At 36.6% G+C, this 25,409-nt stretch overlaps 1 protein-coding gene across 1 annotated transcript; it reads left to right on the top strand.

The window, feature by feature from the left end:
• The first annotated feature begins 4,932 nt into the window (after positions 1-4,932).
• On the top strand, positions 4,933-8,335 carry LOC131625411 (WAT1-related protein At1g25270-like). The gene is made up of 7 exons (XM_058896271.1): positions 4,933-5,120; positions 5,322-5,384; positions 6,639-6,755; positions 6,949-7,195; positions 7,436-7,594; positions 7,697-7,848; positions 7,956-8,335. Exons 1-7 carry the CDS (start codon positions 4,948-4,950, stop codon positions 8,209-8,211), a joined length of 1,167 nt encoding a protein of 388 aa, XP_058752254.1. The 5' UTR covers positions 4,933-4,947; the 3' UTR covers positions 8,212-8,335.
• The last annotated feature ends 17,074 nt before the right edge of the window (positions 8,336-25,409 follow it).

A 25,409-nucleotide genomic window follows, 5' to 3' on the forward strand; every position in this document is an offset into this window, starting at 1 on the left:
ACCGGCGGTACCACAACTTCTGGCTCTTTTGGATTCTCTCTTATTTCCAAATCCACCTCTATTACCATGGGGTCATCTATTTCCTCTTTTTCTTTTTCCTTTTCAGATTCTGCTACTCTCCTACTTCTTGTAGTAACAGCATTAATTTTCTCCTGGTCTTTCGGATTTTTCACAGTTGAGCTCGGAAGGGTACCTTGTGCCTGTAGAGTGAGATGCTGTGCTATCTGCCCCACTTGAACTTCCAGATTTTTAATTGAGGCCGAAGTGTTTCTGTGGTTGTTTCTTGTTTCTTCTTGGAACTGAGAACACTGCCCAACTAATCTTTCAATTGCCACTTCCCACTCTGCCTTCTGGGTCCCTTGTTGTTGTTGATCTTTCCAAGCAAAATTTGGATGATTCTTCCACCCTGGATTATAGGTGTTAGAATACGGGTTGTTTTGCCTTAGGAATTTGATTTCTTCAATCTGCTTGGGAGTAGCAAAACAGTACACCGTTTGGTGTGGGCCATTACAGATTTCACAGCTGACAGGTTGAGCTTGTTGAACTTGAGCCACCTGTTGTTTACCTATATTCATAGCCTTCAATTTCTTTTCAACTTCTGCGGCTATCGCATCTTCAACCCGAGTTTTAGAAGTCTCCAGCTTGAGATCAATGATTCCTTTTGGTTTGCTAGCACACCTGTCATACAATTCCAAATGCTCATTTGCAGCTATTGCTTCAATGATTTTGATGATGCCTGAGGCTGTTGTGAAATTTGTCGAGCCTCCAGCTGCTGTATCAATTAACTGCTTTGTTTTCATTCTAAGCCCATTGACAAATACTTGCATCTGTTCAGTCTTGTCCATATTGTGAGTGGGACATGCCACTAGAATTCTTTTGAATCTTTTGTAGGCATCTCCTAAGGGCTCACCCTCCTGCTGCTTGAAATTCAGAATGTCATACCTCTTCCTTATAAATACCGAGGCGGGAAAATACTCATTTAAGAAAGCTTTTTCCATCTCTTCCCATGATGTAATGCTGCCCACTGGAAGGGAATAAAACCACTCTTCTGCTTCTTCTGCCAAGGTGAATGGAAACATTCTCAGCTTCTTGGCCTCTTCTGTATGACCTTCGATTTTTAAAGTTGTACTCATGGTCAGAAACCTCTGTAGGTGCTTGTTTGCATCTTCATTAACCTTTTCGGTGAAAGGCTTTCTTTCGAGCTGAGTGATGGTGCTTGGATGCAATTGAAAATTAGGAACATTCACCGGTTGGTTGACAATAGTTAGTCTTCCTCCCGGTGTGTTTCTAGCACCATAGTCTCCGAGGAGTCTCTCTGGTGGTGGTACCTCGCCCATGATCTCTTCTTCACTTTCGGTGTCTGAACCAGAATGAACTGTAATTACTTCTTCCTCAGATTCCAGCTTAGCTTGATGAGCTTGTCTGCGCCTTGCGTGAAAAGTCCTTTCAATTTCTGCGTCAAAAAGAAATTCTACTGAGGCCTTGCCTCGCATAAACAGATTAGACAAGTATTAGAATGAGGAACAAAAATAAAATAAAATATATTTTTTTTTTTCAGAAAATAAAATTTTAGTCGCAGAGCAACAAAATTCTAATTGAAATAAAACTAAAAACTCTACAATTTTCGGCAGTCCCCGGCAACGGCGCCAAAAACTTGATCGGTAAAATAGCAAGTGTACTATTTTGCCTCTATAATAATAAAGGGAAAATTCCCCGAATATCGATCTCAAGGACTGCGTGAGATTATAGAGTTAGTCGCACTTCAATTAAACAAAAAGCCTTGGGGTTTTGGTTTTTGTGATTACAAATTAAATTGCAAATAAACTTAAAAAGGTTGAATTGGCCAAATATGAGTAACATGTCAGGGTAGGTGTGTGCATTAACATGTAACAATTCTGAACCCTTATTTCATTAACAAAATTCAACTTATCAATTACCGGTTCTTAAGGGTGTTTGCTCCTAAGTCCTTAGTGGGCAAACCTTTGAACATTGAAATCCTAATCCCAAAGTCCTTCGAAATTAGTGATCAAATCAAATATTATTATAATCAAGAACAATCCGGTTACTATAGGGTATCCCTAGTCCTAGGTGATATCTACTATAATATAATGGTATAAAAACCCTAACAATGGAGGTCAATCCTAATTGTCAGTCATAAATCAATCCAGTTGGTCCGACGAGGAAAGCATTAAAAACCTTATACCATTAAATTGAATGTAAAAGAGAAATATGCTATTGAAATTCGGAATTCAAAATCATCACAAATGTTAATCAGGGACACCCCCCTAGCATTGGGGGGTTTAGCTACTCATATCATCCAAAGAAATTACAAAGATATCAAATAAAGACATTACAATAGAGATGATGAACTTTGATCTTCAATGGCTTCCGCTCATGAGAGTTCTCCGTTCTTCTCCAATTGCATAGGCTTCTTCTCTCAATCCTCCAATTCTTCGTGTGGCAAAAAGATCCCTAATTTCTCTTGAAAACTCTCATAAATAGTGCAGACTCACTTAAGTTGGTTGGAAATCCCAAAAACACCCTTGCAAGCAAACCACTGGACAAAATCACAAAAATCACTGAAATCAGCGTCAAACCCAACACGGGCCGTGTTGTGCAACACGGGCACCCGTGTTGGTCCCCTGTAATATTTATTTTTCAACTTTGGTCCCAGACTTAGCAACACGGGCCGTGTTGAGCAACACGGGCACCCGTGTTGCACCACTGTTTTCCCTTTGGTTCCAAACTTTGCTCCAAGCTCTCTTCCTGACACGGCCCGTGTTGGGCAACACGGCCACCCGTGTCAGGCCTCCTGTAGCATGTTTTTTGAACTTCCTCAAAACTTCCGAGTTTCGCACTGATTTACTCCGATTTCTCCATATGAACCTGAAAACATTAAAACATACAACCAAAGCATAAAATGACGAATAAAGAAATAAAACACTCAATAACAAAACTTGAACATACATAAAAACAACGATAAAACTATGTGTGAAAACCACTGATCAGTATGCATACGCGAAAAAATATAAACGTTATTTTTTATTTAATTTTGATCCTAATTTAAATTATTTATGTTATAAAATATGTTACAACATCTCAAGAAATATAAACAGGAGTTTTTTTTTTATGTGAACGGAAATTTTTAGTACACACATCCAAAAAAAATTATAAATATATCTATCTCTCTATGGTTTTATAAGAGATGGTTTTTTTGTAAACAAGGATTATATAAACAAGAGAATCAAGGGTTCTTCAACTTTTTTATAAGATAAAACGGACAACACCCGGCAAAAAAATAAAATTACCCACCAATTACATTACGAGTGAAAAAAATAGGATCTTTACAAAACTCATAAAAAGAGTAATTGGAATGGATAATTTTACCGCACAATGGCCATTTACAAGCCAAAATCTTTATATTCCAAACCTTATCATTTAAGCTCCACCCCTCTTCCCGGAAACACACTCCGTTCCTTAACGACCAAAGAGACCAAAAGACAATTGATTTTATAAATATTAAGTTAATTAAGAAATTATCAAATGTGTCACCTGTTAACTTTGAAACCAATGTTAACTTTTCCTGTCAAATCCTCATTCCCCCTATAAAGTAGCATTATATGTCTAAGTACACCATAATAATTTTTATAAGCCAACAAGTTACAGAGTTTCCGAAGTACGCGGAATCACACTCTGATCTCTCTTTTCTTCTATTTAACTTAACCTTTATTTTATTTCGGTTTTAGTTATTAGTTTCCCCTTAATCAAACATTAATTAGCCTTATCTTTACAAAGCGACGATAGATTACAGTAGGTTGACATTGGTCTCTGTGGGTTCAACAAGTTTTTGGCGCCGTTGCTGGGGACCAGCAGTCAATATTGTTATTTTGTTGTTGCACCGTTTAGACTAAGGCATTCTTGTTTCAATTACTATGTATCACCCAAATTTTTTCTACAACTCTCACTCCATCCCAGTATTTCGAGAAATCGCCAGAATCCTGTAAGTCTGACCTCAAAATACTAATGAATTTTTTTATGGATACTTCTCAATTAAGTTAACAAATAATATTTAATTAAGTTTCTGCTTTAAATTTTTTGGTTAAGCCGCTTGATTATACTATAGGAAAATATTAAAATTCTTTATTTCTTACGTCATTTCTATAAGAATAATATGGGCTTAATTGCCATACATTCTTAATGTAAATTTTTTTACACTATCAATGCATCACAACCATTCAATTTTATTACTTTAAAAAAAATTAAAATAGAAGTCAAACACTTCCAAAAAATTAACTGCTATAATGTATTGATGGTGTAAAACTTCTTTACACCATTGGTGTATTCCAATTAAATTAGAATAATATTACCATTATTTTTCAATGAATTTTATTATGCATACTTTTCAATTAAGTTAACAAAGTAATCTTTTATAATATTACTCTTAATTTTGTTTCTTGGTTTATATAAAAATATTAAATTGAATTTATTTTTGACTTATTAATGAAGTTTCATGTTGATTACAGTATATTAAAGAAAAATATTAACAGCTGTATCACACATTTAACATTTCCTGAGAGTTCTGGTGGTTTTGAAAACGCTACAATATAGGTTTTAGTGCTCTGCGGTTTATTCGGAACTGCTATGCTGCTTCATCGCCGAAATCTTTTATATAATATCACACATTTAACATTTACTGAGAGTTCGGGTGGTTTTGAAAACGCTACACTATAGCTTCTAATGCTCTGCTGTTTATTCGGAACTGCTACTTCATCGCCGGAATCTTTGTTGTGTAACATATTTGACCAAACTGAAAAAAAACAAAAAGCATACCTTTATGAATTGAATTGGACATCTGTGTTCACCACTTACACACCATTCACTTTATATAAACTATTCATCACTACCCTTCAACAGTTCAATATAACTTTGAGAGATATAAGAAAAAAAATGCATGGATTGAAACCAGCTTTGATGATGTTAACGGTTCAGATTGCATTTGCTTCTCTTAATGTTCTTTACAAGCTTGCTATTAACGATGGAATGAGTGTTAGGGTTCTTACGGCTTATCGTCTCATTTTTGCAGTAGCTACTACCATTCCACTTGCTCTCTTTTTTGAAAGGTTCATGCATTCATATATTAAAGTTGCTATATATAGTGTTTTTTTTTTTTATTTAGGTTTTCACCACTGGACCAACAAATCTGGCTCAGTGTCAGTTCTGGTATCAGTTGGTTTCAGCCCCCTCCCGATAGTGTATAATATTTGTTTATTAAATAATTAATTAATTATTAACTTTGTTAATTAATTTTTATTTATTTACAGGAAGAACAGACCAAAGCTAACATGGAGAGTTGTTTTTATGTCATTCTTTTGTGGATTATTTGGGTAAGTAACATTATGCAAACATTTTTTTTTTAGGGAATACCCATTTTGGTCCTTCACAAATATTACACGAGTCAAATTAGTCCCTCACAAAAAAATTGATCCAACTTAATCCCTTATAAAATTTAACCGGATCATATTAGTCCTTCTGCTAATATTTTTCTCAAATCGATTTTTTCTACTTCTAAACCGGTTCTTTTCATACTTCTAAATTGTGTCTGGACTGACACGTTAGATTTTTTTTAAATACTAAATTAATTTTAATTTTTAATTTCATTTTTAAGCAGTTATTAATGAATAATATCAAAAAAGCCAAAATTATTTCTTATAAAGTAATTTTTAAACAAGTAATTTCCATGATTTCTACTAATATTAACAAATTCTATACATAAATTTTTACCTATGAGGTCTCGAATCCAAGTCCGTTAAATGATTTTCACTTTACAACTAGACAAATCAATTTCTATCGTTAATAAAGTGGCTATCATTTACAACTAGAAAAATCAATTTCTATTGTTTGTAAAGCAACTATTATTTATAACAAGACAAATCAATTTTTATTGTTAGTAAAGTGATTATCATTTCAACTAGATAAATCAATTTCTATTGTTAATAAACTGATTATCATTTAAAACTAGGCAAATCAATTTCTACGGTTAGTAAAGTGACTATCAATAACAACTAGACAAATCAATTTCTATTATCAATTTCTATTGTTAGTAAAGTGACTATCATTTACAAATAGACAAATCAATTTCTATTGTATTAAATTGACTGTCATTTAATCTGAAGAGACTTAGGTTCGAGACCATATTGATACAAATTTTTAATTTTTAATTTTAAATTTAGAATTGTTTAAGATTAACCACGTGGGCCTGAGTCCAACTCCTTATAAGAAATAATTTTGGCTTTTTTATATTATTAATTTATAATTGTTTAAAAATGAAATTAAAAATAAAAATCAATTCAGTATTTAAAAAATGAAAAATAAATAAAATCCAACGTGGCAGTCCAGTCATGGTTTAAAATTAGAAAAAAAAACCGATTTGAGAAAAATATTAGTAGAAGGACTAATATGATCCGGTTAAATTTTGTAAAGGATTAAGTTGGGTCAATTTTTTTGTGAGGGACTAATTTGACTCGTGTAATATTTGTGAAGGACCAAAATGGGTCTTCACTCTTTTTTTTTTTTTTTGCTTAAGAATATTAACTAACATTTTTTTTCTGCATGACTAAAATCATATAACAAAATTTCAGAGGAAGTTTATTTCAAAACCTATACTATGAATCATTGGCATTGATATCGGCGACATTTGCTTCCGCAGTTCATAATCTTATTCCGGCCGTCACATTTATCTTGGCCGTCTCTTTCGGGTACATACTAAAAACTCAACTCTATAAAAATAATAATTTGAGTTTCATTCGAATTACTTGAATATTGTTACAAATTAGTTAAGATTTATCGGTCACGTATAATATCGTTATTTATATATGTGAGATATATTATTAATGATATAGTATGATATTTAACTTTCTTTTTTTTAATATTTTGCTATGATTTTGTTAGTTATGAAAGATTGAATTTCCAAAGAGCATCAGGAAAGGCTAAGGTGTTGGGAACAATTACAGGAATTGGAGGGGCAATGATATTAACATTTCTCAAAGGTGTTGAAATTAATATTTGGACCTTCCATATTAATCTCTTGCACAAGGGTAAAAATGGAATAATAAATGATGACTCTGGTAGTAAATTGTTGGGTATCTTTTTTGGTCTTGGAAGTTGCTTTTGTTTTGCATTATGGCTCATCATTCAGGTAAAAATCATAAAAAAAATAATAATAATAATAATAATTATGATTTATAATCTGTTATATTGCAGACGATAGAGATCACGGACGGAGTCAGAATATTTTTTGGAATTCAATTAAATTTTTTAAAAAAATTTTATATATATTTTTATACAAATTGCATTTTGAATCTCTGAATCTGGATTCTTACTCCACTGTATTGCAGATTAAATTACCATTTTAACCTTAGATATGAAATTGTTGTAGGCTAAAATGAGCAAAGAATATCAAGGGCATTTTTCAAGTTCAGCATTGATGAATTTAATGGGGGCAACTCAAGCTACAATTTTTGCTCTTTGTATGGAGAAAGATTGGAGCCAATGGAGATTAGGTTGGAGTATTAGGCTTCTAACTGCAGCATATTCAGTAAGTAAAAATTTACTAATTAATTAATTAATTATGAATTAATATCTTAATTTTTTTTTGTTAAATATTAATATGGTAATTAATTGGTTTTATTTTTTTTAGGGAGTTGTGGCTTCTGGATTAATGGTTGTTATAATTGCATGGTGTGTAGGGAAGAGAGGTCCACTATATGCCTCTATTTTCAACCCTTTGATGTTAGTGCTAGTGGCCATTGTTGGTTCTTTGATGTTGGATGAGAATCTATATTTAGGAAGGTAAACATACACATTAATTATTATACTTAATTATATGATTAGTGTCTAATTAATTATATTATTGATCATGATTTGATTTTTGAAACATGTATGTGTACATTTTGTAGTGTAATTGGAGCAGTGTTGATAATGGTAGGATTGTACATGGTGTTATGGGGGAAGAGCAAAGAAATGAAGAAAGTGACTCATTTAGAAATCACTTCTGAATCTGAAGAAATTGAGATTGTTGTTTCGTCGAACACCGGCGACATCAATGGCAAGATTGAGGGCAACATTGTTGACAAGAATGATGAACATGAAGGGAAAGAGACTGAGAATAATGGAAAAGAAGAATTGGTTTCAAGTCTTCAAGTGAAGTCTTGAAAGATAAATATTGTTATGGATGTTAAATATGATTGTAGTTATTTGATAACTTTAGTTTTAGTTGCTAATTGATTTTATTCTTCAATTATTCAATGTTAACCTATTTTATCTTGAGTACTTATCCACAAGAACAAAAATTAAAGTGGTGAGTCTCATGTATCAATTTTCTTATTTTTTGTTGAATTCTGTAGCTGATTTTTCAGTGATTAGATTGTCTATGCTTTCTAGTTTTGTTTCCTTAGGGTATCTATGCACATTTAAATTAACAAAAAAAAAAAATGTAATCTTTGAGTTGGATAAAGATTGTATTGAGAACAAAACTCTTAGTATTTTTATATTATTATATTATTAGAACTTGAATTCAAATGTTTTGCGACTTCTAAGTTTCAATCTCTACTTGACTATTATATGATCATATATTAAGAGAAAGTAAAGTATTTGATGTGAACTCTAATTTTAAGGGAGATTTTTATAATTTTAGTGTTGCGATTTTAAATTTTGACCTTTACAATTTCTCTAGCAAGGACATCATCCCATCTAAAGAAGAACATGTTTTAGTGAGTGACCTTTTTAATAAAAGTGTTGAGAATATGGATGTAAAGTTTGACATGACCACAAGATAGAAAGCAGTTTTTGGTTGTTTGCAAGTCACACATGTTCAGAACTTTCTCCTTGCTATTCCTATTGATGGGTTAGGTCAACATATGTCACTGGTGGAGTATCGAACTGTCTTGAGATACTGCCTAATGATTCTTTTACTTTCTATTAATGAGATTTGATCTATTTGTCGTAAGCCGTGTTTGAATATATTTGGGGAACACGCGATTCATGGTAGGGAACTTCAAGTTTAAGTATCGACATGACATTGTTAGGGATGTCCTCTTTAACATATTTTGGCGGGCCAAAGTGTCTTTGAAGAAATAGGTGTATATAAGTCTCTTGACTAATCTTGATGAGAGAAGTTTGACACTTAAGCTATCAGATGTTCTGGTGTGCAAATGGGAAAGAGGAAAATATGCATGTGTGGAGTTTATTGAGGTTTCTCCACTGATGGGACTAAGAACTACAGATTTTACTATGAGACCGACAACCCTCAAAGTCACATAAAGTAAAAGGTCAAACATGAATAAGCGTGTTTCAACAATCAATATATTTTCATATCATTTGTTTTTGACACTTCTGATTTTCTAACACTATAAGTAATAAATCAAATACAAGAGAGTCCCAAAACTTATACTTATAAAAATGTTGTATCACTTAAGTCCAATGAATATAACATTTTTGGAAAAAATTGTGTAGAGGCAAAAAAATTAAATTAAAAAAAAACAATTTAACATTTTCTTAGATTTTGTAGGGGATAAAGGTTCAGTTGTTAAGATATATGGGGTAAAATCTTCATTGTGATAGTGTGTTATATATAAACCCAATCCAATAATTATGAAAAACAAAAAAGATATATTTGTTGTATTTTAGGAGTGGGTAAGAATATTACTTCTATTTCGGTTTTTTTAATGATTTTTATAGTATTAAATATATTTGTTTTAAAAAATTTATAAAGTATTTCATTATTTTATTATAATTTTTTTGGATATTAAAATTTAGAAATTCCGCCCACCATCGGTGGTGCCATTTTGGAACCTGCCCTTAATCCTGTCGAAGATACATCTGTTATTAATCTTGTTGCAGAGGCGCAAAATATGGGCAGTGGCACTGGTGTTCTTTGTAATTCCCAGAATTTTGTAGTGCAGCCCCGGATGACTCAAATTTGACTTTATCAGTTTTTGTGGATGCAACTCAGGATCGTTTGGCAAGCAACAACGAGGGTTTTCTCCATAGCTCTTCGGCTACGCTTGCAAATTTGCCCAGACTTGATGGCGCTTTTACAACAGCTGTTGTAGGTCTCAAAGAGAAGCACTCTACAAAGGCTAAAAAGAAAAGAAACACTCCACAAGGTCTCAAGAAATACCTAAGAAGCCTTCATTATGAAGTGTTTTTTCTGGAATATTTGGGGCTTGGCTAATGTCCCCTCCATATTAGCCCTAAAGCGTATGCTGAAATCTCACAATCCTGATTTTGTTTTTATTGCAGAACCGAAATTTGATTTTGCTAAGTTACCTAATAACTGGTTTTATAGGCTTGGTCTTAAGCTTTTCTCCTCAACTGATTTGGGTCTTCCTCCCCTTTGGTGTGTCTGTGATCGGTCACCAATTTGTATGGTGTTTTCATCAATCTCTCGGCATAAATCTCGTCAATTCGGTAACACAATGGCCTGTCTTTTATAGTTTTCGTTCTTATTTTGAAAGTTTCGTTTAAGTTGTGTGTTTTGTTTTGATGCTAAGAACTCATGTTTTTAAGATGCTTTGATGCTTGTTTTTGGTAGTGATTGTGTTTCAGGTTTATGCGTTTAAGTCCATGAGAAGAATGCAGGGCTGAACAAAGATGAATCGAAGAAAAAATGAAGATTTGGTGCATACAGTGGCCTGACACGGGTACCAGTGTCACAGGACACGGCCAGTGTCAGGAAGCAGGAGAAGAAACAAAAGAATGGAGAAATCAGTGGTCTGACACGGGTGCCCGTGTCACAGGACACTGCCCGTGTCAGGAAGCCTGGGGGAAAGCAAAGAAAACATGCAAAACAGTGGCCTGACACGGGTACCCGTGTCACGTGACACTGCCCGTGTCAGGAAGCCTGGGGGGAAATTTTGAAAATAACATGGACAGAGGGCCAACACGGGTGCCCGTGTCACAGGACACGGCCCGTGTTGGCAGGCGCGAGCAATTTTTCCAATTTTCTATTTTTTAGGGCTCCGAGTTCATTAAGGGTAGAGTGGACTTTTCGCACGTTTTGAATTTGAATCAGCAGTACTAAAACCTAATTCTGAGAAGGATTGAGGCATCTTGGATCATATTGGAGATTTCTACGAAGGAGAGAAGTGCAATCAAGGGTTTGGAAAAGGGAGATCTTCAAGAGCGGAAGCAATTGAAGATTGAAGCAATCCTCATCTCTTGTAATGTTTACTATTATCTTTGTAGTTTTCTTAATTACTATGAGTAGCTAAACATATTTATGTTAAGGGGATGTCCCTGAATCGCTTTTATGTAATGAATTAAGTGCCGTTGCTTTACGAATTTGAAGTTTCTATGAATTTAGTTTATTTTCAAAGTTTCTCATGCTTCATTCTATTGGAAAATATTATGTTGATTTACGGTTAAGGTTAGGTCGGAAAAACCACCTTAACGCTTTTTGAATAATAACGTTACCGGTAAATTGCTTAGGAATAAGGATTTGACGGTATTGATCATCTATTCTAGGTTATTTTCACAAGGTTCTTGGTAAAAAGTTTAGTTGTTAAGGAATTAAAACTGAATTTTATTTGCCAAATAGATTTTCCGCTAAGGAATTAGGGAAAATTAATATTAAGAATTGATACTAAATCATATTGACGACTCTTTCGTAAAATAGCGGTTACGTGTATTACAAGGCGGTTCATACATCTACCTTAGCATATTTTCTCATTCTTGTACCAAGTCAATTATTACTTATTGCTTATTTTACATATTGTCATTTTAAGTTAATCAAACCAACAAAAACCATACCTGATGACCTTTTGTTCAATTGAATTATAATTCTCACTTATATTACCACAGCAGTCCTCGAGATCGATACTTGGATAATCTCCACTTTAATAACTACATCGGTAAAAATTAGTACACTTGCTATTTTCCGATCAAGTTTTTGGCGCCGTTGCCGGGGACTGCCAGAAATATAAGTTCAATTTGTAATTCAATTGAAATTTTGTTGCTCTGCAACCAAAATTTTTCTTTCTATATTTTGATTTATTGCTATTAATAATTGTCTAATCTGTGGATGCGAGGTAAGACCTCAGCTGAATTTTTTTTTTTTTTGACGCAGAACCAGAAAGATCATTGCGTACCAGACTCCGTGAAGCCAGGCAAGAAAGACCAGAAACATCAAAAGCAACACTGACAGTTTCTGAATCTGAAGAAGAGGAAGTAATTTCGGTTCATTCCGAACGTTCAGACACCGAGTCTGAAACCATGGCTGCAGATCCACCTCCAGTGGAGAGACTTCTGGGTGATTATGGAGGAACAAATGCTCCAACTGGACGGTTGACAATAGTAAATCAACCGGTCAATGTTGCTCATTTTCAGTTGCACCCTTCAACGATCCAGCAACTCGAAAAGAGGCCTTTTTCAGGAAAAATCAATGAAGATGCAAATAAGCATTTACAGAGATTTCTCACGATGACCACGTCGTTAAAAATTGAAGGACACTCCGAGGAAGCGAAAAAGTTGGTAATGTTTCCCTTTACCCTTTCAGAAGATGCTGAAGAGTGGTTCTACTCTTTACCTGCTGGGAGCATTACAACTTGGCAACAAATGGAGACGACATTTCTCAACGAGTATTTTCCTGCTTCTGTGTATATCCGTAAGAGGTATGACATAGTAAATTTTAAACAGAAGGAAGGAGAATCACTTGGAGATGCGTACAAGAGGTTTAAACGATTATTAGTTGCATGTCCTACTCACAATATGGATGCAACTGAACAGATGCAGAACTTTGTGAATGGCCTCAAGATGAAGACTAAGCAACTCATTGACACAGCTGCCGGTGGCTCATCTAATTTTACAACAGCCACTGGTATCAAGAAGATCATTGAAGCCATTGCTGCGAATGAGCATTTGGAATTATATGATCGTAGTGTAAGCCAGCCGGAAGGGATGATTGATTTAAAGCTGGCTAATCAAGTTGTGAAAATGGAAGACCAAATTGCAGCTGAAGTCGAGAGAAGACTCAAGAAGATGACTGTTGAGACTCAAACTGTGGCTCAAGTTCAACCTGCTCAGACGGTCAGTTGTGAGATTTGTAATGGTCCTCACCAAACTGTGTATTGTTTTGCAACTCCTCAACAAATTGAAGAAATCAAGTTCTTGAAGCAGAACAATCCTTATTCTAACACCTATAATCCGGGATGGAAGAATCATCCAAGCTTCTCATGGAAAGATCAACAACAAGTTCCTCAAAAGGCAGAATGGGAAGTAGCTATTGAGAGATTGGCCGGACAATGTTCCCAGTTTCAAGAAGAGACAAGGAACAACCATAGGAACACAACAGCTTCAATCAAAAATCTGGAAGTTCAAGTGGGTCAGATAGCACAACATCTCACCCTACAGGCACAAGGTACTCTTCCAAGCTCAACTGTGGCAAATCCAAAAAACCAAGAAAAAATTAATGTTGTTACAACAAGAAGTCAGAAAGCGCCAGAGCCTGAAGAAGAGGAGGGGATAGATGACAACTTAGTCATAGAGGTAGATCTAGAAATTAGAGAAAATCCAAAAGAGCCTGAAGTAGTGATATCACCGGTTAAGCCACTAGAAGAGAAAAATAAGAAAGAAACTAAACCGGTGGTCAAATTACCATTCCCCTCTAGAGTGGCCAAGAAGGATTCAAAAGAGAAGGATTTTGAGAAGTTTGCTGCAATGTTCAAGAAGTTAGAGATTAACTTACCTTTCTTTGAAGCACTTGAGAATATGCCTTTATACAAGAAATTTATGAAAGAGGTAATTTCTAAGAAAAGACAAGTGGGAGATGAAACAAAAATTGTGACTGAAAAGTGTGGTAGAGTCTCGCCAGCAAGGAAGATCCCCATTAAGAAGAAAGACCCTGGAGTGGTGGCAATACCGTGCACCATAAATGACAGAGTGTTCAAAAAGGTGCTAATTGATTCTGGTTCTAGTGTGAGTTTGATGCCATTGTCCATCTTCAAAAAGCTGGAGATTGGAAAAATAAGCGAGAGTGAAACAAAGTTGCAATTTGCTGATCACACTATTAAGAATTCATATGGGATAGCCGAAGATGTAATGGTAGAGATTGACAAGTTTGTTTACCCAGTTGATTTCCACATCATGGACATTCCTGAGGATGAAGAGACTCCAATCCTTCTTGGGCGACCCTTTTTGCTTACTAGTCGCTGCAATTTGGATATTGAAAAAGGGGAACTCGTAGTTAAATCATTTGATGAGGAGGTAACACTGAAGGTGTTAGAAGTCAAAAAAGAAGCTGTTGGTGGGAATAATCAATCTAAAGTTGGTATGCTCAGAAGTGAGGGAGCCAGCAAAAGTCCACACCATCCCGAAAAAGTTTCAAGTATCATCTCTAAGGTGGCCTCAACTCATACACCTATAAAAATTCCTGCGGTAATTCAAGAAATCAAGAAGAAGAAAACAGTGGAAAGTAAAGGTGAGAAGATGAAAGTGGGTAGTAACTTGAAGAGAAAAGTGGTCCATACTTCTCGGCTTCATAAGTTTGTGGTTGCGGAAGTGACAAGCAACCAAGTTTGGAGGAGGAAGTACCCTCCTTAATAAAGGGTATTGGACCGTCGAGCCATGCGACGTTAAACGAAGCGCTTCGTGGGAGGCAACCCACGGTTTTAATAATGCAGTTTACTTTTTGTTTTGTTTTCAGAAAAAAAAGGTGGGTCTCTCCGGTGAAAGCTAGGAAGAGGCAGCTGGAGTCGCAGTACCCTCTGTGAGTTCACCCTCACTATCTTGAATTTAAACATTGAGGTCAATGTTTGGTTCAAGTGTGGGGGGGTTTTATTGCATTCAGTTTTTATTTTCAGTTTATTTGCTAAGTTTTTCGTTATGTTTTAATTAGTTTGCTTGAAGGAACATTGTGTTGCAGAAGGATGAGGATTGTGTCAAAGAGAGGTGAACCAGTACCGAGTGGATGAAAGATCCAACCCAAGCTTGCACCCGAGGCCCCCCTGAAAGTTGATACAACTGAAAAAAAAAAATAGTTGGACGCAACTCGATGACACTGGTCTGAGATTGAAAGCTGGTACATACGAACCGGAAAAGAAGCGACATTACACAATAAGCACTCGGGATCCTGTAAGCTATGCCCAACATGGTGAGATCATAAAAAGCCAGACATTTATCATCATGAGAGAGTAGTCAGGTATGACTTTATCACTTTGAATTTGCGTAAGTTCTATTCATATGACACTACCTGATAACACACACTGAGGCACGTTTTTTTTTGTGTTTCCCCTTGAGCCTTTTTAGCCATCCCTGATTCATGTTTACCATTTGCAAACCTCTTTGAGCCTTTATCCCTTGTTTGTTTTTAAAAACCCGCATATATTACCCCTTGGCCAAAAGAAAAAATAAATATTCCCTTTTACCCGTGCTCGGCATAAACGTGGTGGATGAAAAAGTTGTGAAAAATTCTAAGTTTGGGGTGGTGATACAAAAAGGGCAAGTGAAAAAAAAAAAAAAAGAGAAGAAAAGAAAAAAAAAAAATTTATAGAACTCACCAAAACACACTTGTCCTGACTAAATGACTTGGTTACATTTGAAACACTCGAATAAGTGAGTGAAGTCAAGAGTCAATGATTAAACCACATCGTACTAAAATGAGCACAATAACAAGAAAGACAACATGATTGCCGAGCCCCCAAAACCTTTGTGTATCCGTTTCCTTGTTTATCCCACCTGTCCTAAGCCCCGTTTCAACCCGAAGACCTCAAAAAGTGTGTGCAGAGTGTTTGTGTATGAAAGTAGAATTTGTTCAAATTTAAAAGTTGATATTGCATATCGTGATTTATGAGTGAATTGCTTTTAACCGTGAGAGACTTGGTGAGAAGTGTGAAAAAGCTTACAGGTGAAGGAGAATTTTAACATGAAAGTGGAGCGGAAAATTCGGGGAGTAAAAGCTAGCATGATTGACCGGAATGGTGGAAGTCGAGTTGTGAAAAACACGGTTGTATTGTGGAAGCATAAATTTAGGGGTGACCTCTGTTTGATGTCTCAGGCATTGCTTGAGGACAAGCAACGAGCTAAGTTTGGGGTTGTGATCGGTCACCAATTTGTATGGTGTTTTCATCAATCTCTCGGCATAAATCTCGTCAATTCGGTAACATAATGGCCTGTCTTTTATAGTTTTCGTTCTTATTTTGAAAGTTTCGTTTAAGTTGTGTGTTTTGTTTTGATGCTAAGAACTCATGTTTTTAAGATGCTTTGATGCTTGTTTTTGGTAGTGATTGTGTTTCAGGTTTATGCGTTTAAGTCCATGAGAAGAATGCAGGGCTGAACAAAGATGAATCGAAGAAAAAATGAAGATTTGGTGCATACAGTGGCCTGACACGGGTACCAGTGTCACAGGACACGGCCAGTGTCAGGAAGCAGGAGAAGAAACAAAAGAATGGAGAAATCAGTGGTCTGACACGGGTGCCCGTGTCACAGGACACTGCCCGTGTCAGGAAGCCTGGGGGAAAGCAAAGAAAACATGCAAAACAGTGGCCTGACACGGGTACCCGTGTCACGTGACACTGCCCGTGTCAGGAAGCCTGGGGGGAAATTTTGAAAATAACATGGACAGAGGGCCAACACGGGTGCCCGTGTCACAGGACACGGCCCGTGTTGGCAGGCGCGAGCAATTTTTCCAATTTTCTATTTTTTAGGGCTCCGAGTTCATTAAGGGTAGAGTGGACTTTTCGCACGTTTTGAATTTGAATCAGCAGTACTAAAACCTAATTCTGAGAAGGATTGAGGCATCTTGGATCATATTGGAGATTTCTACGAAGGAGAGAAGTGCAATCAAGGGTTTGGAAAAGGGAGATCTTCAAGAGCGGAAGCAATTGAAGATTGAAGCAATCCTCATCTCTTGTAATGTTTACTATTATCTTTGTAGTTTTCTTAATTACTATGAGTAGCTAAACATATTTATGTTAAGGGGATGTCCCTGAATCGCTTTTATGTAATGAATTAAGTGCCGTTGCTTTACGAATTTGAAGTTTCTATGAATTTAGTTTATTTTCAAAGTTTCTCATGCTTCATTCTATTGGAAAATATTATGTTGATTTACGGTTAAGGTTAGGTCGGAAAAACCACCTTAACGCTTTTTGAATAATAACGTTACCGGTAAATTGCTTAGGAATAAGGATTTGACGGTATTGATCATCTATTCTAGGTTATTTTCACAAGGTTCTTGGTAAAAAGTTTAGTTGTTAAGGAATTAAAACTGAATTTTATTTGCCAAATAGATTTTCCGCTAAGGAATTAGGGAAAATTAATATTAAGAATTGATACTAAATCATATTGACGACTCTTTCGTAAAATAGCGGTTACGTGTATTACAAGGCGGTTCATACATCTACCTTAGCATATTTTCTCATTCTTGTACCAAGTCAATTATTACTTATTGCTTATTTTACATATTGTCATTTTAAGTTAATCAAACCAACAAAAACCATACCTGATGACCTTTTGTTCAATTGAATTATAATTCTCACTTATATTACCACAGCAGTCCTCGAGATCGATACTTGGATAATCTCCACTTTAATAACTACATCGGTAAAAATTAGTACACTTGCTATTTTCCGATCAGTCTGCAAAGAGGAATTTAATCCAAATGTTATGTCCACCTCTGCCCAATATATTACCTTTACTGTTAATTTGGATAATAAGGTGTTAGCCATTGCTGCGATTTATGCTATCACGAATCATTACAAAAGAAAGGATCTTTGGAAAAGGCTCACTAATCTGCAAGCTTCTCACCTTCTTCCTTGGGCTTTCTTTGGAGACTTTAACGCGATTATAGGTGCTCATGAGCATAAAGGAAGGCTTAGTCATGCAAAGAGGCCCATGCTGGATTTCCAAAGTTGGATGAATAACAATTATCTCATCCATTTGCCTACTGCATGGGCTATGTTCACTTGGTCTAACAAGAGAGATTTTCAATTTTTGCTTGAAAGGCGGCTCGACCGATGCGTTGGGAACTCTAGCTGGGTTGATGCTTGTAATTTCATTGTGGTCTTATCTCTCCCCAAAATCTGTTCAGATCACTGCCCTCTTATCTTGGAATTTCATATCAATTATGCGTGGTCTGTTTCGCATTTCAAATTCCTAAGTACTTGGGCTCTTCATGAAGGATACAAACATGTTATTATGTCTTCCTGGTCTAGGATGTTTGTAGAGTTCCCTACGGTTATTCTATCCAAAAAAAAGTTCAACATATTTCCATGATGTTTAGCTTGAATGGGGGATATTGCACCGCATCCGGACGGTTTTGGAGTCGTGTTTTATCAGACATACTGGGACATTGTAAAGCAGAACGTCTAGAATGCGGTGATTCATTTTTTTTCATCTGATTGGGTGTTGTTAGGTTTTACTGCCAATATATTCTTATTCCCAAGGTAAAAGGGGCTGACTCGCTTGATCTTTTATGTCTGATTGCGGTTGTCAATTTCAATTTTAAGATCATCTCGAAAGTGCTTGTGGACATACTTGCAGCGATTATGTCGTTGCTTGTCTCTAAGGAGCAACACAGCTTTATACATGGAAGACATATTCAACTCTGAATTGGTTTGGTGTCTGAGGCTTTCGACTTGCTCGATACTAAGGCTTGGTGTAGGAATATAGCTCTAAAAGTAGACATATCAAAAGCCTTTGACACCCTTAGCTTAGATTTCATGATTAGAGTGCTGCACAATTTCGGTTTCAATGCAAAATTTTGTTCTTGGATCAAAAGCATCCTGCACTCTACTCATCTTTCAGTGAATATTAATGGTATTCTTAAACGTTATTTCACTTGCTCTCGCAGTGTCTGTTAAGGGGATCCGCTCTATCTGCTTCTCTTCTGTCTCGCGGAAGAATTTGAGTTGAAAGATTAATCTTTTGATCTCTTCGAATCTAATTGAGCTCTCAAAGGGGCCTAATAATGCTACTGTCCCTTCGCATATTCTGTATGCTGATGGCGTTTTCCTTTTTTTCAAAGGCAATTTTTCCAACATCAAAGTTCTCATCACCATATTGAATGATTACGCGGAAGTTTCAGGTCAGTTTGTTAATTGCAACAAGTCCTTTACTTTTGGTAGTGCTATGTCGGATTCTAGGCTTAATATTTTATCAAAGATGTCAGTTTTTAAAATTGGAGATGCTCATTTTGTTTATCTTGGGGTTCCGATCTTCAAAGGCAAATCTAAGGTGGTAATTTTGCGTCCTATTGCAGATAAAGTCATCAACAAGTTGGCCTACTGGAAAGGTTCGTTATTGTCCTTTGTCGCTAAAGTGGAGCTTGTTAAGTCGGTTATTCAAAGCATGTTAACTCATTGTATGAAAAAATACGCGTGGCTTATGTAACACCCCAAATCTACCCGATAAATTATACGGAAAATTAGAGTATAAATTTCAAACACGTTCATTTGAGGTATCACATATTCGTCATTTCAAAAACAGTTACGGCTGATTTGCCTTCACATAGATACATAGCACAAGAATTTAAAACGATAATCAAATCATTACTAAAAATCACTTCGTTTAAATTCAATATTTAACTCGCAGCGGAATCAACAAACTTCATAACTATTCAAATCAAGCCGTAGCATCTTTGCACGGTAATTTTAAGTTACAATTTAAATCAAAACTAAATAAAATTCAGCAATTAAAACAATAATAAAAACAATCGTTTTATCCCCCCGAGTGCTACGTATCAGAGCGACAACCGACTCAACTCACAACAGCTAAAGACTTCATAAAATCACTTCAATCTTTCACCGCTATCTTGAGTACCTGTCCATTTCCCATGGTAGGGAAACATCATTCAGAAAGGGTGAGATATCTACCAATATAAACAAACGCATGATAAATAATATATTAGAATTAAATCATACAAAATTATCATGTTACAGCTTTCAGACAACAGTTATAATAACAATTAACATGAACAGTTATAATAACAAAATCAACAACAACATATTAATAGTTATAACAACTATTTCTCATCTCCCAGACAATACATGTCACAATACGTCATTAGTATAACAACTTAAAATTTCAACTTCACATTATTACAATTCAATAACAACTCAAGTCACAACACATCACAATTAAATCACACTCATGCCACATATAATGAGACTCTATCAAATGCACATGCATGTGGTACCCAGGGCTTCAGCCCCCATCGCCAATTGCCAGTTAAACAGAGGCATCAAGGCATAAGCCTTCGTCGCTAATTTGCCAATCCAGGCCGTCACCAAAATGCATATATATATGAATGCAACAAACACACACAACAAACAAAACAACATCACCGTCACAAAGGCATATGTAACACCCGTATAATTTTAATATTAATTTAATTGGATTATTGAATTAATAATTAGAATTATTAGGGATTTTGTGAAAATAATGGTTTATGGCATTTGGGCCATATGAGTAATTAGTAAAAGAGGGAGGGTAATTTTATAATCCTTTTTACTAAATTATTATATTATTTTCATAAACATTTGGAACTGGGAAGGAAGAAAGAACGTGAAAGAACGAAGGCTGAGAACACGAGGAACTGAAGGAGATCTGTAGAGGGAGAGACCAAAGATCAAGAAATCTTATCTGAGGTAAGGGGGGACTCTCCGTTTAATCTCTATTATCGTGTTATGAGTAGTAATGTGGATTAGGAATATTATTTGGTTGATTGATTCCAAATTCTGAAACATTCATCTGTGTTCATCATTTGGGTTTGAACTGTAATCCCTAATAATTGATAGATTAGGATATGATGAATAGAATTGGTTAGAGAATCATATGCTATTGTTTGTGGATGAATTCGTACACTGTTAGATGCATTTTTCTGGTTTTTGGACTCAATTTCGTAGACTGGTATGAGTGGGAACGAATGGGTTTTTGGACTGTGTCGAATTCTGCAGGTTACTGGGCATTTCTGGCATTTCGCGTATGAAACAGTGCCATACGCGTATAGAATGAGGCTGATACGCGTATGGGGGACACTCCAAAGGGGCTATACGCGTATGATACGCAGTTGCCCTGTCCCAAGAGCCATGTACTGGTGTTTTGCGTATGAGAGCGTATGGGGATGCTCATACGCGTATGGAATTTTGGAAGGAGGAAAATGATTCTGGTGATACGCGTATGGTGAGGCTGATACGCGTATGAGTTGGTTCTAGGCCATTTTGAATTCTGGAGAAACGCGTATGATACGCGTATGAGGCAAGGTGATACGCGTATGGACGTGTATGGATCATATGATACGCGTATGGCGTGCTGTGTGTGAAATTTCTGTTTTGTGATTTTTCTGGAAAGTTCGATGATGTGTAACTTTCGGTTGGTATACCTGTTTGTGTACTGTTTCGTACTGTGTAAACATTGTGATGTGATTCTGTGGTTACTGATGATTGATTATGTTGAATGATGTGATATATATATGAACATGCTTGTTATTGATGATGATGATGATGAAATGAGTATAGTTGATGCTACTCATAGATTGGTAATGATGAAAGTATGTTATATATATGTTACATGCATTCATAAACATGAGTTGAATCCTATATGATGAGAGGATTCATCGAGGGGCAGAATTCCCATTGTGTGGAATTGGTGCCGGCAGGACCGTTTCTGAATTGATGATAGATCGGTCGGTGGATGATTCCACTGGTGATGATTGGTACCACATGCATAGTGTCAGTTTCATACATGTGCATGATTTGTTATAGCATGATTATATATGTTGTGTGTTGATTACCTGTTTATCTATGGATATATGAATGGAGACTGTCTGAATATGAAACGATTGGGTGAATAATATAACTATGACATGTTATTATTTGTGATGTGATAACATTGGTTAACTGTGATGAGACTCACCCTTACTTGTTGTCATTTTCAGATTGAGGATAGCGGCGCGACTTGGTGAGGACTAGCTCATAAGTCGGTTGTTAGTTATAGTGTCGGTGTCATGCTCTGGTAGATGTAACACTGGGAACACGTTTGTCTTTGAGTTGGTTATAACTCTATTTGGTTGTTGATTGAGTCAGATACATTATGAGGAATGTTGACTCTGTGTGTTTTCAATTCCGCTGTGTAAAACATGATTTATTTAATGAGTTATAAATTCAGTTGTTTTCAGTGAATGCATGACTATACTGACGTGGTGTTTTTATTATTTATGAATTGTGATGCCCCTTGCATGCTTACTCTGATTTATTAATTATTAATTACCGCGGGTTATTAGAGGGGTGTTACAATAGTGGTATCAGAGCATAGTCGGTCGTTGTGACTAGAGTCTTGTGTCAGTCCTTTTGTGTATGCGACCAATACGAGTTATTGTCGATACTTTTGTTCTGACTGGGTTATTTGTGATTAAGCAGAACAATGGCTGGAAGAGGAGGAAGAAACGATGATGCTCTTGCAGAGGCCCTGGGTATGATTGCTGGTGTGCTTGGAGGAGGGACTGTAGGAGCAGGGATCGGTGCTGATAGGCAACTGGGGAATTTTCAGAGGAACAATCCTCCAATGTTCAAAGGCACGCATGATCCAGAGGGTGCTCAGAAATGGCTCAAGGAGGTCGAGAGGATTTTCCGAGTCATTGACTGCGCTGAGAACCTTAAGGTGAGGTTTGGCACTCACATGTTATCTGAAGAAGCTGATGACTGGTGGTTGTCAACTAAAGCTGAGCTGGATGCTGGTAATACAGCAATTACCTGGGCTGTATTCAGGAGGGAATTTCTGAGGAGGTATTTTCCTGAGGATGTCAGGGGAAGAAAGGAAGTTGAATTTCTGGCACTGGTTCAAGGCAATATGTCAGTACCGGAGTATGCTGCCAAGTTTGTGGAACTGGCAAGGTACTATGTGCACTACAATGATGATGAAGCCAGTGAGTTCTCGAAATGTGTCAAATTTGAGAATGGTCTTCGTGATGAGATCAAGCAGGGTATCAGGTACCAGAGGATCCGGAGGTTTGTTGACCTGGTAGATTGTAGCAGGATTTTTGAGGAAGATAGCATCAAGCTGAAGTCATCTCACTCTCGCGAGTTGGTTGACAGAAAGGGTAAGAGGCCTATGGATAGAGGTAAGCCATATGGTAGAGGTAAACCTGTTGATTGGAAGAAACCCAGTGGGGGAGATTCCAGTGCTCGTATCAGGTGTTACAATTGTGGTGAGATGGGACATCGTAGGAATGAATGCAAGGTTGATCAGAGGAAGTGTTACAAGTGTGACCAAGTGGGTCATATTGCTGCTGACTGCAAGAAAAGGATTGTGACTTGTTTCAACTGTGGAGAAGAAGGTCACATCAGTCCTAATTGTCCTAAGCCAAAGAAGAACCAGTCAGGAGGAAAGGTTTTTGCTTTGACCGGGTCAGAGACTACTCCAGAGGACAGGTTGATTAAAGGTACGTGTTTCATTCATGGCACACCTTTAGTTGCAATTATTGATACTGGAGCAACTCATTCTTTTATTTCCTTGGATTGTGCTATGAGGTTGAATCTTGAGATATCTGATATAAATGGAAGTATGGTTATTGACACTCCTGCGTCGGGTTCAGTAACTACTTCGTCTGCATGCCTGAATTGTCCGGTTGACATTTTTGGTAGAGAATTCGGGATGGACTTAGTGTGCCTTCCGTTGAAAGAACTTGATGTGATCCTGGGAATGAACTGGTTGGAGTTCAATCGTGTTCATATCAACTGTTTTACAAAGACGGTAATCTTTCCTGAAGAGGTTAGTAATGATAATCTGGAGATGACAGCTAGACAGGTGAATGAGGCTATCGGAGATGGTGCAGCAGTGTTCATGTTGTTTGCATTGATGAATGTGAAAGAGAAAGTGGCGAGAGGCGAATTGCCTGTGGTGTGTGAGTTTCCAGAAGTTTTTCCAGAAGATGTGAATGAATTACCACCGGAAAGAGAAGTGGAGTTTTCGATTGAAGTGGTTCCGGGAACTAGTCCAGTGTCGATGGCACCGTACCGTATGTCACCGTCTGAATTGGCTGAACTAAAGAAGCAGTTAGAGGAATTGCTTGAGAAGAAATTTATTCGTCCTAGTGTTTCGCCGTGGGGTGCGCCGGTGTTACTAGTAAAGAAGAAAGAGGGTTCAATGAGGCTGTGTGTAGATTACAGACAATTGAACAAGGTTACCATCAAGAATCGGTATCCATTGCCGAGGATTGATGATCTGATGGATCAGTTGGTTGGAGCATGTGTATTTAGTAAGATTGATCTGAGGTCTGGGTATCATCAGATACGTGTGAAAGATGACGATATTCAGAAGACTGCTTTTAGAACGAGGTATGGACATTATGAGTATTCTGTAATGCCGTTTGGGGTTACTAATGCACCTGGTGTTTCTATGGAATATATGAACAGGATTTTTCATCCTTATCTCGATAAGTTCGTGGTGGTATTTATAGATGATATTCTGGTATATTCTAAGAATGAGGAAGAACACGCAGAGCATCTCAGAACTGTGTTAGGATTGTTGAAAGAAAAGCAACTTTTTGCCAAACTGTCGAAGTGTGAATTCTGGTTGGAAGAAGTCAGTTTTCTTGGGCATGTGATTTCTAAGAATGGTATTGCTGTGGATCCTACAAAAATTGAAGCTGTGTCTCAGTGGGAAGCTCCGAAGTCAATATCAGAGATTCGTAGTTTTCTTGGTCTTGCAGGTTATTACAGAAAGTTCATTGAGGGGTTTTCAAAGTTAGCATTGCCGTTAACTAAACTGACCAGGAAGGGACAAGCCTTTATTTGGGATGCCAAGTGTGAAGAAGGATTCCAAGAGCTTAAGAGGAGATTGACTAGTGCTCCTATTTTGATTTTGCCGAATCCGACAGAATCATTTGTGGTTTATTGTGACGCATCACTGATGGGTTTAGGTGGTGTATTGATGCAGAATCAACAAGTGGTCGCTTATGCGTCGAGACAACTCAAAGTGCATGAAAGGAATTATCCGACTCATGATTTGGAGTTGGCAGCCGTGGTCTTTGTTTTGAAGTTGTGGCGACACTATTTGTATGGTTCGAGATTTGAGGTGTTCAGTGATCATAAGAGCTTGAAGTATCTCTTTGATCAGAAAGAGCTGAATATGAGACAGAGAAGGTGGTTAGAATTTCTGAAGGATTACGATTTTGGTTTGAATTACCATCCGGGTAAGGCAAACGTTGTGGCTGATGCATTGAGTAGGAAGACTTTGCATATGTCTAAGTTAATGGTGAAGGAATTGGATTTGATTGAACAATTCAGAGACTTGAGTTTAGTGTGTGAAGGTACTCCTACTAGTGTTAAATTGGGTATGCTGAAGCTGACTAGTGGTATTCTTGAAGAAATCAGAGAAGGTCAGAAAGCTGATGTTGGATTGATTGATAAGTTGACTTTGAT

The sequence above is a fragment of the Vicia villosa genome, linkage group LG1 (genome assembly GCF_029867415.1).
Source record: "Vicia villosa cultivar HV-30 ecotype Madison, WI linkage group LG1, Vvil1.0, whole genome shotgun sequence".
NCBI lineage: Eukaryota > Viridiplantae > Streptophyta > Magnoliopsida > Fabales > Fabaceae > Vicia > Vicia villosa.